Here is a 15,008-nt window from a genome sequence, read left to right as displayed (position 1 = left end):
ATTAAGAGTTCTGAATTCTAAACATACAAATATAATGTAATAGGTAAACATCAATCAAGAAAGAAAACGTGAAATTATTATTAATAAAAAATATCTCATAAAGTTATACAAAGAATTCACCATAACTTTACACAAATTCATAAAACTTGAAAATAATTACAAACTAAATGAGTCTGCAAGAGATGAAGAGAGCTCTTAATCTGACACATTTTTAAAACTTTAATAGTCGTCAGCGATCGTTAAACATTAAGATTGAAAATGTGAAAAAGATGTAATAAAGGTGTGGAAAGAACGAGATGAAAACAGATGTGAAAGATATAAAAAAGATTTAAGCTGATATTTTTTTAATAGAGTTTAAAATCCTAAAATTTCTTCGACTTAGAATTCTCAAGTGTACATGGTTGTGCAAATTGAGATAAACATAACAGTTAAAATTTGTTTTCAAATTTGTTCTATTGCAATATTTATTCTCTTTATATATTAAAACTTCAATCGAAACATCTAAATGATTGACTTGTGAGTAATAATTGATACCTAACAACACATTTTATGTTGATACAATAGTTTACTACTCAATAATTGCGATTCCGGCAACATCACATAGCTATTTGGGGATTTAGTTTACATAACCAAATTCCAATTTGAGTTTACATATGATTCCTTCAATAAAACAAATATTTTTTTTATTGAGAGATCCAGTTGTAGCTAGGCACCAAAAATTAAATTTTTGGTGATACACATTAAATATTTTTTAATTAAATTTTCAAGTCAAAATTTTATTCTAAAAGTCTCTACCCATTAAGAATAGTTTAAGTAACAAGTTTGAGGTTATTGTTAAGAAAGATTTACTATGTGATGTATTTGAGTTTTTAACTTCATATTTGAATTTTTAACTTCCAAGCAAACACTTAGAAAGGAACGAGAAACATCTATATCACGTGCTTCTTTTTTATAATCAATAAATATAAGACACTCATGATGAGAAACAAGGACAGATATATTTCTAGAAACCAAGTACCTTGTATTATGGATTTAATTTATTTATTATCTAAATAATATAATATTATATTCTTTTATTAATTCCACCTAATTATAAGACCCTTCAATAATATAATTCAATAAAAATATTTGATTTTCAAACCTCACTATTTTTATTAATTCCATCTATACGTGAATTTAGTCTTTGACCAAATATTCTCAGAAGCATTAAGATGAGAAGAATCGGTCATGTTAACATGTGATTAAGTGGTGTTATTAAAGAATTAAAAATAGATATGATAAATGATGTAATAATAATTTTATAAAAAGATTTAAGATGCAACGTGAAATTATAGTAAAAAAATCAGGGCGTTTATTTATTATATAATATGACTAGCAATACTGGCCCCTTGCATACCCAGCAGGTAGAAACCCACAACGCATGCAGCAAAGGAACGAGTACACACATGGATCAGATCTGAACAGAGCCTTACATTGAAATTACAAAATACGAAATAAAAATTAAAGTGAAACCAAATTAACGCTATTTTCACTAAACGCGTTTCATTTTATGAATAAATTGCATCGTCTATTTCCATCCAACTGTCTCCTTTATTTGGACATGTTCTCTGCTAGATCCTGAAAACACACAAATACACATATATTATAAGTTTGCAATAACATTTAATTAATTGGACCCCAATCTCGTAATGAGGATGTTTTCACAGTCGATATATTAATGCATTCTAAAATCAAAAAGATTATTTTTTGTACATCCAACGGGATATATACACTTTCGAATGGAAGAAAGAGATAAAGATCTAGAAAAATGCAATAACATATGATGATCAGTATAATATGATAAGAAGAGAAAAAATATATGTAAAAACTGTAAGATAAATGTAAAAATTAGAATAATAAAATTTAAGGATTGTCATAATTTGCTTATACTATATTCACATTTTTATTAAAAAAGAAAACAGACAAAAGCCAATATGAGTTTCTCTCTCTCTTTTTTAGGCATAAAAAATAAATGAAAAAAGCAAGAGTAAAAAAATAATGCACCAGTAAAAAATAGTTATATTAAAAATATAATAAACAAATAAATGTTTCATATTTTCATAATATCTGGAAAATTCGTTGGATTTAAGGTTTTAGTCTGTAACTATAATTTTGATTACGATAACATTAAAGTTTTAGAAGCTTGCATAACTGTAACAGTAATTTGAAATTAATCTTGATTGAAATAATATGGATTTTATTACGAAGCTTACCATGGGTGGTATATTAAATCACTATCTAGTAGTGGTAAGGGGGTGGTGGTGGTGATGAATAGACATAGTGTGGTGGGGAATAGACAGGAGGAGGAGGAGACTTGTACTTGTAGACAGGTGGTGGTGGAGGAGAGTGGTAATAGTAAGGTTTTTTAGGGGGTGGTGGTGGTGGAGAGTGGTAGTAGTAGGGCTTCTTTGGTGGTGGTGGTGGAGGAGAGTGGTAATAGTAAGGCTTTTTAGGTGGTGGTGGTGGTGGAGAGTGGTAGTAGTAAGGCTTCTCTGGTGGTGGTGGTGGAGTAGAGTGGTAATAGTAGGGTTTTTTATGAGGTGGTGGTGGTGGTGGAGAGTGGTAGTAGTAAGGTTTCTTTGGTGGTGGTGGTGGTGGAGAGTGGTAATAGTAGGGTTTTTTAGGGGGTGGTGGTGGTGGAGAGTGGTAGTAGTAAGGCTTCTCTGGTGGTGGTGGTGGTGGAGAGTGGTAGTAGTAGGGTTTTTTAGGAGGTGGTGGTGGAGAGTGGTAATAGTAGGGTTTTTTAGGAGGTGGTGGTGGTGGAGAGTGGTAGTAGTAAGGCTTCTCTGGTGGTGGTGGTGGAGAGTGGTAGTTGTAAGGCTTCTCTGGCGGTGGTGATGAATAGGAGTATTGATCTGCTGAGGTTTGAGAAGGCAAGCTGAGAGAGACTATTGCCAATACAAGAGTGAGAGTTCCGAAGGTCATTAGAGACCCCATTTTCTCCCAACTACACTTCAAAATGGGTTTTGGTTCTGCTGGTAGCAAAGGTAGTGAACCCTTTATATAGTTTCTTTTAGCACCTTAACACTGACTAATTATTCATCTTAGTAGGTGTACTTTGATTTGATCTATTCAAATTTACCTTACTGAAAGTTCAGTAATCGTTGTATATGTTGAGTAAATTATTGGTTTTTGGACCAATGCTACCCTCTTAGATTTTGGATTAGATATTGCAATCTAATTAAGCTGGAGAAAAGTAGCCAGCTACGTAGCTGGTAATGTTGACATTACCCTTAATTTTTCTTTGTAGAAAAGGACACCAACCTTATTTAACAATTTTAGTTTTGTACGTTGTACAAAAACTGTTTATGACTCCAATATTCAAACACAAAAAAGTCCTGACAATAAGTATTACTAATTTGTGTCTTTCACTTCTTCGTTCGCTAGCAAATTATAGTAAACTTTGAAAACTGTGTACATGTTGCTTCACACAATAATAATATTCATATACTCACATAATATTATCTCTCTTTCATATTAGTTTTATTTTTTTTCTCTCATCATATTACGTTTTACATTTCAATTTTTTCTACCTCTTTGTTAATTCCTTCAACTTCTTACACCTAAATTAGGCATACACTTTTCATTTTCTGCCTAACTATGTCGTTTTTCACTTTTTTTTTTCTAATGCAGTAATCATGTCATGATGCTCAATGATTTTTACCTCTCTTCTCGCCTCCTTAATTAGGATCGATTGGTTGTTTGAGAGACAAGCCTATTCTATAAATATACACATTTTGCATGGCATTACTTTGGTTGTCGTAGTCTCCAAGAGAAAGACAACAACAGTAGTCTATATATTATATAACCTTAAACTTTTTAAAGTGCTAAAAGATTTGGATTAGCTCATTTCCTAAATCAAGGGGAGTAGTAACGAGAGAAGAATTAATTGGAAGGACGTTGTTTATACGTAAAAAAAAATAATGAAAAATGTGTTCATTTCAAAATATACTTTGAAGAGTAGAAGAACTCACTTATTTTTCAGTTGTTTTGAAGTTTTCAAATTGAACACACTAAATCGCTGAAATATATATTAGTATGGTAATTTGGTAAAGGAGTTAGTCCAACTTCATGTTGGTTTTTTTCTGAGTTGAAATGGCGGTGTTACACGTTAATTGGATATGTGGCACGAAGATGATCGATTAATTGTATGTATGACTTCTAGCACAATCCAGGTGTGGCCTTCCGAAGGAAACAATTTCGTTGTGTTTAAGTCGTTCACGTGCACTTTGAATCAATCTCTGTTTTCACCTTTTCAAATTTTGCCCTATATCAAATATTTATTTACAGTGATCATAAAAGAATTATTTTTTAATAATTTTTTATTTTTAATATTCTTATCTTTATATAAAAATTATTCAAAAATAAAAATAAATAAAGTAAATAAAATAATAGGTTCACCCGTCCCACACCAGTAGTTGCTCATTCCATTTCACAGCATAATAAGATTTTTTTTTTAAAAAAATATAAAAGGAATTTAGTAGGTCTCATGGAATTGATAATTTTTTAATTTGTTATTATTCCCCATGAAAACAAATGAATGAGGTGTAGTGAAAATGTGCAATTTAATCTATTCTTATTTCAGTTCCTCTCCATTATCACCATAAAAAAGAAAAAGCTATAGGTGACATAGTTTCTTGCAAACTATTTATAGGAAAATTTGAAAAACAAATAAAAGAAAAAATTCACAGAAAATGTATTTCCTAAGCCAAAATTTGCACGAAATATCAAAATTTGTTCTAGTGGTATAGAAGTGACTGGACTTTTTGATTGATATTAATTCTTATCCTCTTCATACTCAACCAAATGCCAAATTCACGTTCATGAGTCTCCATATAGACAGGCATTAAATAATCTCTTGTTGGTGTGGATCTAGTACACCTAGATTGCATTTTTGCTGAGTCCTGTTAAAAAAATAATTAAATTATATATTCAATTCTCATAATAATATTTGTTTACAAATTATTCTTAATTACACAAAATTAGTATTTCAATCTCTTTCGAAAAGACTAAAATGTATTAAATCACTCGTATAAGAAATAATTTTTTTTAAAAATTTGAGAACTAATTTCTAAATGTGTTAATTATAAGAGCTAAATGTTTTTTAAAAAATAAAATACATGCTTATTTTTTATTAATAAAATAATTTATTTAATTATATATTTTTAAATTTTATTTTAATTTTAAAAAATAAATAAAATATCAACAGAATATTTTTTTAATATGTAATTTTTTCATTTATATATAATACATTTTTTATATAATTTATCAATTTTTATGAACTTTTTGTAGAATATATAATTTTTTATAAAAAAAGAAATATTTATTATATTTAATATGTGAAATTATATCATTACTTATAATCATAATAGATTAATTTTATTACTTAAATGAATTTTTAATATTTTTATCATAATATAAATAAATAATTAAAATTTCTTAATTAATCTTTAAAGTATTTTTTTTCAATCAATTAAATATTTTATTCATATAAAAATATCTTAGTATATTTAATCTTATTTCACCTGTAATAAAAAAATATTTATTATATAAATTATTCATAATATTTTATTAATTATAATTATGATATATATATATATATATATATATATATTCATAAATGAATAAGTTAAATATCAATCAATATTTATAATTTTAATCATAAATAATAATATTAACTTAAAATATAATTTTTATCTTTTAAATTTTATAATTTTTATTTAATTTTTAATTTTTAATATATTTTTCAAACAAATTTACCATTTTGTTTGTGATTAAAATTTTTATATTTGATTCCTATAATTAATACTTGTTTATAAATAGTTTTTATATTTAAAAAAAGTTATGTTATAGTTATTATATGAATGTTTTGTTATATTTTAATTTTTTATTTTTACCATTAATAATAAAAATTAAAATATAAAAATATTCATATTAAAATTAAAATATTTTTTAAATATAAAAATTAATTTATAAATCAATATCAGCTATAGAAATTAAATATATAAATTAATAAAAAAACATGCGGTTGTTAAAAATTAAATGTTTTATTTTATTTTTGGGTATTTTCTCTCCGTGGCTTATTTACATTAACTCTCACCGATTTGCTTTGACACCATTCATTCTTAAATTCATTTTTTTTTAATTCACGGGCATTCATTCATCCTTTCGGGGTCCTTCAGTTCTCATGCACTGGTTTTCTTTTTATATTTTATTTAATTGCATTTTCGATTCCTATACTTTAATGTATTAATAATTTTAATCCTTATATAATTGTTTATATTTAAACCTTTATTATATTTTATACATTTTATTTTATATACATCTTACTTAAATATATTTTATATATTTTTATTTATTTATATAAATCAATAACATAACATACTTTTATTATATTTTTATTAATTATTAGATTTTTTTAGATGAAAAGTTTGATTTGAACATTTGAAAAGCTAAATAGATTAAATATGAACAATTATAATTAGAGAGATCAAAATTTTACATATACTAAAATAGAGAGATAAAAATACAACTAAGTCTCTTTTTGTTTCTGTGTATGTTCTTAAAAAGTGAAACCTAACTTTGATTTTGAGGTTTCACTCTTAGAAGTCTTACTCCGAGGTATGATCTTAAGCTAGTTTGTGTTAAACTTCAGCAATTGGAGAGTAAACTCTCAAATTATTCATTCCCTTACTCATAGTTTTAGATAATTAAAATACAATTTCTCCAACACTACTTTGCAAACTAATGAACATAAATGTCATTATAAACATGGACCTTTCATTAAAAATATAGTAAATAATTAACATATATAATTACAAACAAAACAATTCATCTAATGTCAAACACATTATAATAAATTACCAAATTACAACGTACGTAATATCCTTTTATAAGTGTAACATTTAGAAAGAAAGAAAAATCAAATTAAAGGAAAGATATAGGTGTTCTTTTATTCAAACAAAAGAAAAAGAAATAAGAAGCTTTAGTTTTAATCTTTTATATATTTTTATTATTTTAATCATGCATATTTATAATTATAATATGTAAAGAAAATCCGGTCAATATAATTGTTAAATTCAAATTTTTCATAAATTATATAAATCTACAAATTTTCACCCGACTCAAAAATTAATCGATACTAAATTATGATAAGATATCTAAAATATAAAAAATTAACTATTATTGATTTACATATACAAATGCCTAATATATGTACAAAATATTTCATTAGAATTGTAAAATGTCTTATAATAAAAATCACCTAAATCTTCTTGTATAAAAAAAACTAGAGAAAATAGTTGAAAGTGATAAAGACTCATGACTAATTGCTGTTAAGGCCAAGTTATTAAATCAGGACTTTGTAATTGCTTGTGAGGAGGGTTATGCCATGATTAGGGTTGGAATGCTCAAATGAAGAATATTAACAACACACCACCTAATATATTTATTTTAGCATACTTTTAATTATTAACTAAAATTTATTGAAAATTATAAAAATTATGCATGTCTCATTTTTCTCACTCCTAATTTAATATTTTTTACATTTTAAATTTTTTTAATAAATTTGAGTCAATAATTAGGAGTGTATTAAATAGAGTGTATTGTTAGGATTCTCATGCAAATAGTATGATGGAATTGAAGTGTCATGACATCCTTCCAAGGATGTGGTTACTTTCATTTTATTTTTTTTAACCCTAAGGTTTCTGAACCTGTTTTGCATACTAGTTTAATTTGTCTTTGGAAATTTGTTCAATTTAGAATTTATAGGAGTTCCAACCCAAAAACTTAATACTCTTAATTTGTTAATCTTCTATTCTTATTCCTTACTTTCTCTATTTTGTCCCTGTTTTTGGATAAAGTTTAAGTTGGAATTTGAGTGTTACAATATCGTGTTTATATAATCATAAGGGTCAAGTCCCCTTCTGTCCTATATATATTATATATACATTGTGCAAACTCCACAGTTTTACTGTGCATGATTTTGTAGTTTGAAATAAGGTCCTGCTTTAGGGTTTTGCAGCTACTGGAATGAAACGCTAAGGATTAAAAACTACTCTCAAACCATTACTATCTTCACTAGAAACTGTGGTGTTGACCTTTTGGAAAACTGACATGGATCCCTAACCAATAAGCATAATAGTTGTTTATTGACTTCATTGCATTTAGAGTTACAACTTCCATGAATTAGCTGAAGTCCACCTTTATCAAGCATTACCTAAAGAAAAACTAGTGTATAAAATGAAAAGATGCTTAAAATGAAAAGTATACTATTTCCTTCAACAGTTAGCAGTTAATTGATAGGGTATATGCATTATTGCATTTGGTGAAGGTTCTTTTTAGAGTCAAAAGATGCAATATGACATTTTATGAGATTTATAATGGAAGTGAATATTTTATACTCTAACAGTGTGTTATTAGTAAACTGCAATAAGATGCTTCACATTAAATACGAATATGATTAAAATACTTATATTGTGAATAATTAACTTAATAAGCTAGTTCCAGTGTTCAAACAAGTTCAAAAGTTTATAATGAGTATTGCACATAAGTTGGAAATTGTGAGTAAATGAAGAATCTGCAACCAGAGAAGATTGAAATATAGAAGACATTTTGTTTACAAGGAATGTAAAGGTCACCTGTGATCTTGTTCTTTAAGTTCGCAATATTTGATTTTCACACATTAGTTGTATTTGGTCCAGTTTGAAAAACTCCTCACAAATTAAAAGTAAGTTATTTTAATATTTTAATTTTTAAATATGTTAATTTTTCTCCTTAAGAATTTTAAGTTTTTAACACGATCCACACATTATCCTTTTTAAAAATTGACAATTATGAATTATCCCAATTTTTGTTGTGTTAATACCTAAAGACTAATCTTATATATATATGTCTTTTAAAAAAATGGCATTGAAGAACAGATGAACTTGGTGTGCCTTTGCTATCAATGCAGATTCAAAATCCTCAGTGACTATTCGGGATAGGGACAACAATGATCAAGTGCGTGTTGACATTGAAACGCTGTTTCTGTTGTTAAGGAGTAACTTAAGGCTCTGAGAATATGCATGTGTGGCCATCTTTTCCCCCATCATTCCTCTATACTATAGCAACATAATATGATTGAATTTTGATAGAGTCGCCATCTCGGTTGACCTATAGCTACAGTTATCACATCATATCATAATACAGTATATAGCACTAAATTATAATTTTAGTCTCTAATTTTATATTTTTATTTCCTTTTTAATTTAATTTAATTTACAAGTTATATTTTATCTCTAACTTATTCAAATATATTTTAAGTTAGTCCCAATAACAGGTTAACAATAAAAAAATATATTGAAACTTTTTATTTGACACACTAAATTTCTAACATGACACGTTAAGCAATGTATCATAACTTTAAAAATATCATATAACTTTTAAGAAATTAATTATTGATTTTTTTTATTCAAATTATTCCTTTTTAAAAAATTATAAAATTGTTGTTTTTCTTTTTGTCATAAATCCTTATTGATGTATTTAACTTTGAATATTGATCTAATTGATAATTAACCCATTTTGTTGGCATTTAACATGTTAGTGAATGCTTAATAAGTATTATCAATATATTTAATAATAATAAAAATAGAGAATAAGGTGATATTTTTCTAATAACTTAAAAGCTAAAATATTTTTTTATATATTAAATTAGAGATAAAACTTAAAAAAGTTATTAACGACTAAAGTGATCATCTACTCGATGCATAGAAGCATTGATGATTTGATTGTGGGACTAGAAGCTTTGATAGGTAAGAAGTCTCAATCCGGTTCTCTATCTTAATCTCTTATTATAATTCTTATATACTTAAACTAATAGCAACAAATAACAAAAATAAAAGAGATAGTCAATACCTACTACATTACCCAATGGCAGCTTCACTGTGATTAAGCAGCCATTACAAGGTTAATTAGATCAAAAGAAGATAGCATGGCAATTGAAGCCTCTGATTCAATCGTTTTCAGTACCATTAACAAAATGGTCAATGAAAATAATTAAAATGGAAGAAAGTATCTTCTCATCCTTTATCATTAAAACGAATAACTTTCCTACATTGAGAAAATCATATTTAAGAAGACAATATATAAAATTAAATCGATCTTTCTACATAATATTATCGCTTAACAACGCTGGAACCAATTGAAAAAATAACGATTTTGTTAAATTTAACCCTTAAAACTGATGTTAGATATCTAAAGATAATAAATCTGCAATAACAAATATTTATTATATTCTTTTAAAAATATATGTATTATTTTAGTTGTTTGTCCTCAACCTACGTGAAACAAATTCCAGTTTAAATAATAACATTTTCAAATAAAGAAAAAGCTATCAATTTAGCTTTTCGATATTTGACACTTTAGTTATGGGGGTCCTTTCAACGCTGCAGGTCCAACTAAACTACTTATATATTTAATTAGCAATCTGAATTATGCATTGCCCCAAAGATAACCTTAGCATGCAAATTTAAAAACTTCAAAAATTCATCAAATTACGAGTAATCATCAATAAAGTTACGAAGATATGTGTGTATTTGGACTTGTCTACGTACGCCAGTGTGAAAACAATTCCAGTCGAAGAATCAACTGTTGAAATACGTGTAGTTTGTTCACATTGACTTACAAATAATATTACTTGGAAAATGAAATTTTAATATTTGTGTTTCAATGAAAATAGCTAACTTCCTAACTTTACTAACCTTTCTGCAAAGTCGAAGCCTCAGTTATATGTCGTTGTTAGGGATATAAACCAAAGTTAATCAACAAAAATAACTAACCAGTTCCTAATGCGGGATTAAAATAAAAATATTTTATTAAAAAAATACACTCATTTTATAATTTTTAATAAAAATTATTATCTATTAATTTATTAAACAGAACACTAGTTAGTAACTAAGACTATTTAATTTTTATTAACAAATTAATTATATTATAATTTGAATTTAATCATTATTTAAATTTTTGTCACCCTAGATACTGCTTTATTCAAATAAGATTATCTTCTGTGAAATATATTTATTGTTTCAACGATGAGAAAAAATATTTTTAATTCCATAATTTTCTTTTCCATTTATCTGGTCAAAATTAGCAGGCGATGAGGATATCTTTTATCTTGCTATGAAAGGAGCACTTTTGAATTCAGCGCCTAGTGTTCTATAAGGATTAGGATCCTTTGTAGTTTTCTTTGTTTAGAAAAACCGTACATCATTTGAGCTCTTAGAACAATTTACTTCTATAGTAAAACACTGAAGTAATTTTTTATTAAGAAATTGTAAGTCTTCAAATAATTAGCTACACAAGATATATAGTATAGTTTGTTTAATAACTTTAGGAGATTCATGTCGGTTCTGCATGCACTGAGTTAAGAGATACATGCTGTCCTTCAGCTTTTAAACACTGTTAAACAACCATGGTCATTTAATATTAAGCTTCTAGACAATACGTAATTGATGAACTTACATGCATGGAAATGAAAACAACAAAAAGAAAAATTAATGTAACTCATAACATAACAAATACTTAGGTGTAAATTGATAATCTAAATGCAAACCAAAAAAAAAAAAAAAGAAAGCTAATAATAGATCTAAAGTAAAACTTTGTTCTTGAATAGAATTGCAGATTAGAGAATGGGTTGTTACTAAACCTTATTAATAGTTAAAGGACAATATACATGTGAAATAAAACCTCCCCTAATGGTGTAGGGTGTTAGGTGAAAATGATAATTTGTTAAGGGATTGAAGTTTTAAGTTATTTAATATAAATATAATCTTAATATAAATTTAATTAAGTTATTTATTTAAATATACTCTTAAGTTAATTTGAATTTGCGAAAAGTAGCTTTATTCATATTTTTTTTGCATATTATTTTATTTGTTTTCAATTACAACTGTATATTGAAAATTTTCAACATAACCTCTAATAGAAAAGTCAAGTTCACTTTAGTCTCCACACATAAAGTAATGTTTTCAAGTATAAAAAAATGAGGAAAAAAAATGATAGAAATGATAGGAGAGAGTAAGTATAATGATAATTATTTCAAATTATTTCTAATTATTGAGAATATAACATTAGAAAGAATTCATATTAAAATTAAAACCCTTGTAGAGGAATGATTCCATTGGGCAAGCAGAATCCATGATAAGAGAGAGAGAGAGAGAGAGAGAGAGAGAGAGAGAGAGAGAGAGAGAGAGAGAGAGAGAGAGAGAGAGAGAGAGAGAGAGAAGAGAAACCAAATTCTCATAATTCCAATTTCACCTACTCACATAGGATCAATTAAGTGACGTAGCTACAAAGGATATGTTGCATTGTAGGGCCTTTGTCGTGACTCAATAATGTTTTTCCAAAGATTTAAAGAAAACAGAGAAGCCAAGGCCATCAAATTGAATACATTGTCCAAATTCTTTTTTTATATTCATTTTATGCATTATCACCAATAATAGCTCCATCTCCTTGGATTATCATTTTATCACTGCACCATTGAAATTCATCCAAATTACTTTGTTCTCAAGAGCTTCAAAACTAATTTAATTAAGACCAGAATAGCGATTAGTCTCACATTTAAAACATTTTATGTGTATAGTTAATTAGTTTATTTTAACTTGACATAGATACGAAAAACGAGTGGAACAAGAAGACTATTATATATGAAGAGGGATGGCAATTATTACTTATTTATATAATTGATAATTCAATCATACACTTAGCTGTGCTTGATATCCATTTATTATTATTTTAATAGTTTTATTTATTTTAACTTGTCTGCGTAGTTAGGTGAACATTGATTGTTAATTATTTAAATTTTACAATTGATATTGGCTGCAGTTGATTTTGAAGTAAAACACGTACACAGGAACTATTATCTCAAAACAATTTTTAACAAAATATAAAACTTTAAATTCAATACCGTCGCTATAAATGTGCTACCTTCCATCATCACTATTCTACTCAGCACTTATGAATGCCAAACATCATACAATGAAAAAATTATGATCGTTAATGACGATTAAGAACAAAATGTTGTGTTATAGCTTAATTGATTACGTTTTGCTGGAAAGCTTTATGCTATGTTTCAACGTGGAGCAGACACACCTAGTATTTTATTCTATTTAACTAGCACTAACACAAAATAGTACATATAATCTTCTTTCGTTATTAGAGTTGAATTTATATTATAATTAAATTCGTGGAAATGCAAGTCCTTTTTATAGAAGTTGTTTTCAAGCTATTTTCATCACCAAAGTCATCCGAATAATTCTTCACATGGCTCAATTTAATTAATTTGCAGATATTGCCAAATAAAAACTGTACGAATAGATAACAACATTTATCTATTTCACAATACAAGTTCAAAGAACCAAAATCAACTTGTTTGACAGCTTGACTTGAATGCACAAGCAATTTTTACGAAAACGATTTAAAAAAAAGAAAATATTTTTAAGATACAATATATTACTTTTGAATATGGTTAAGATATTTTTATAAGATTTGAGTAATTTATCTCATTTGAATTAATTAGGTTTTGAAAGTAAATTAATATTTATTTATTTAATACTAGTGTATATATAGTAAATTACTCGTGATTATTTTATAATTTTATAAAATAAATAAATAAGAATAGAATGAGTAATGTATTAAAAGCCATATATTATAAAAGATGTTATTAAAAATATACCGTAGGAGTATGATAATTTAAATTTTTTTATTATAATACTTTGAGAAAAGTTAAGAATTTTTACGAAATAAATACGTTCTATCATAAATTTATATTAAACACTTGACAAAACTTTTTTTAAGTCAATTGATAGTATTTTAAAAATATTTGACAATTTTAAATAAAATTTTAGTTTTTATGAAAGGTGTTAGATTTACAATTAACTTTTAAAAAGTTTTGTTAGAATTTAGTCTTTATTAAATTTAAAAATAATAAATTAAGCCTTACCAATATTTATCCTGATCTATTAAATGTTAAATGTTGAATTAATTATCAAAGTTTCTACTTAATATCATACATATCATATATTCAGTTTACCTTTATTATAATTAACACGCAACTGTAAAAAAAGAAAAATGGATGCTTACATGTGGTTGTACAAATTTCTTAAATATTTTTTAGCATTTTTTTCTTTCATTTGGTCCCAGTACATGAATTCATTTTATTTTTTTTTACACAACTTACTTAAAAACAATCATAGCAGGAAACTCTCTTACCAACTTATGTTAACTTTGACCAAGTTTTTATATGGTCATTAGAATTTACAGGTAGTATCACTATTGTAATAACTGTGTGTTAGTCTTAGGATAAGGAGATAATAGGTATTTAATGTGACAATGTTAAGTTGTTGAAATTTTTTCAATCATCAATTCAACACTTAGCACACATAAATTAACAGTAAAGATTAACTTTTTACTTGATCGAATAAACACTAAATTTTAAAAAAATAATTAGAGACTAATTGAAATTATAATAACTTTTTTTAGCCAAAAATTGATTTATGTCTCTATTTTAAATATTATGTATTAATTATGACAAGTGTCTGTTATGTATTTAACACATGATAAACATTAAATTAAAACACCATTAATCAACTAGTACTTAATTGATAGAAAATAACGAGAGATTATATATATATATATATATATATATATATATATATATATATATATACCGACAAATATGTCAGTACCTCAATGGCCATGATGCAAGTATCTGTCGTTATTGGTCCAAATCTAGAGTTGAGTCCACAAATGTTAAACGTGGACCAGTTCGAAATGGAGTATGTGAAGTTTCTATGCACTGTAAAATGATGACTATATTTAGTGTAGTGAAAAACATAATAAATAAATTAGATAATGATATAAGCAGTCGGATTATAACATTTATAATTATTTTTAAATCAAATTTTAGTCGTTGAAGATAGTACTCTAATAAG

At 26.2% G+C, this 15,008-nt stretch overlaps 1 protein-coding gene across 1 annotated transcript; it reads right to left on the bottom strand.

Annotated features, from left to right (window-relative positions):
- Nucleotides 1-1,333: 1,333 nt before the first annotated feature.
- On the bottom strand, nt 1,334-3,007 carry LOC113867783 (extensin-3-like). The gene is made up of 2 exons (XM_027503255.1): nt 2,253-3,007; nt 1,334-1,617 (listed from the first exon to the last, which is right to left on the bottom strand). Exon 1 carries the CDS (start codon nt 2,974-2,976, stop codon nt 2,278-2,280), a length of 699 nt encoding a protein of 232 aa, XP_027359056.1. The 5' UTR covers nt 2,977-3,007; the 3' UTR covers nt 1,334-1,617; nt 2,253-2,277.
- Between the last annotated feature and the right edge of the window lie 12,001 nt (nt 3,008-15,008).

The sequence above is a fragment of the Abrus precatorius genome, unplaced genomic scaffold, assembly GCF_003935025.1.
Source record: "Abrus precatorius isolate BTA unplaced genomic scaffold, Abrus_2018 Scaffold5, whole genome shotgun sequence".
Taxonomy (NCBI): domain Eukaryota; kingdom Viridiplantae; phylum Streptophyta; class Magnoliopsida; order Fabales; family Fabaceae; genus Abrus; species Abrus precatorius.
The sequence above is the reverse complement of the archived record's forward strand: the minus strand, read 5'-3'. Positions and strand labels throughout refer to the sequence as shown.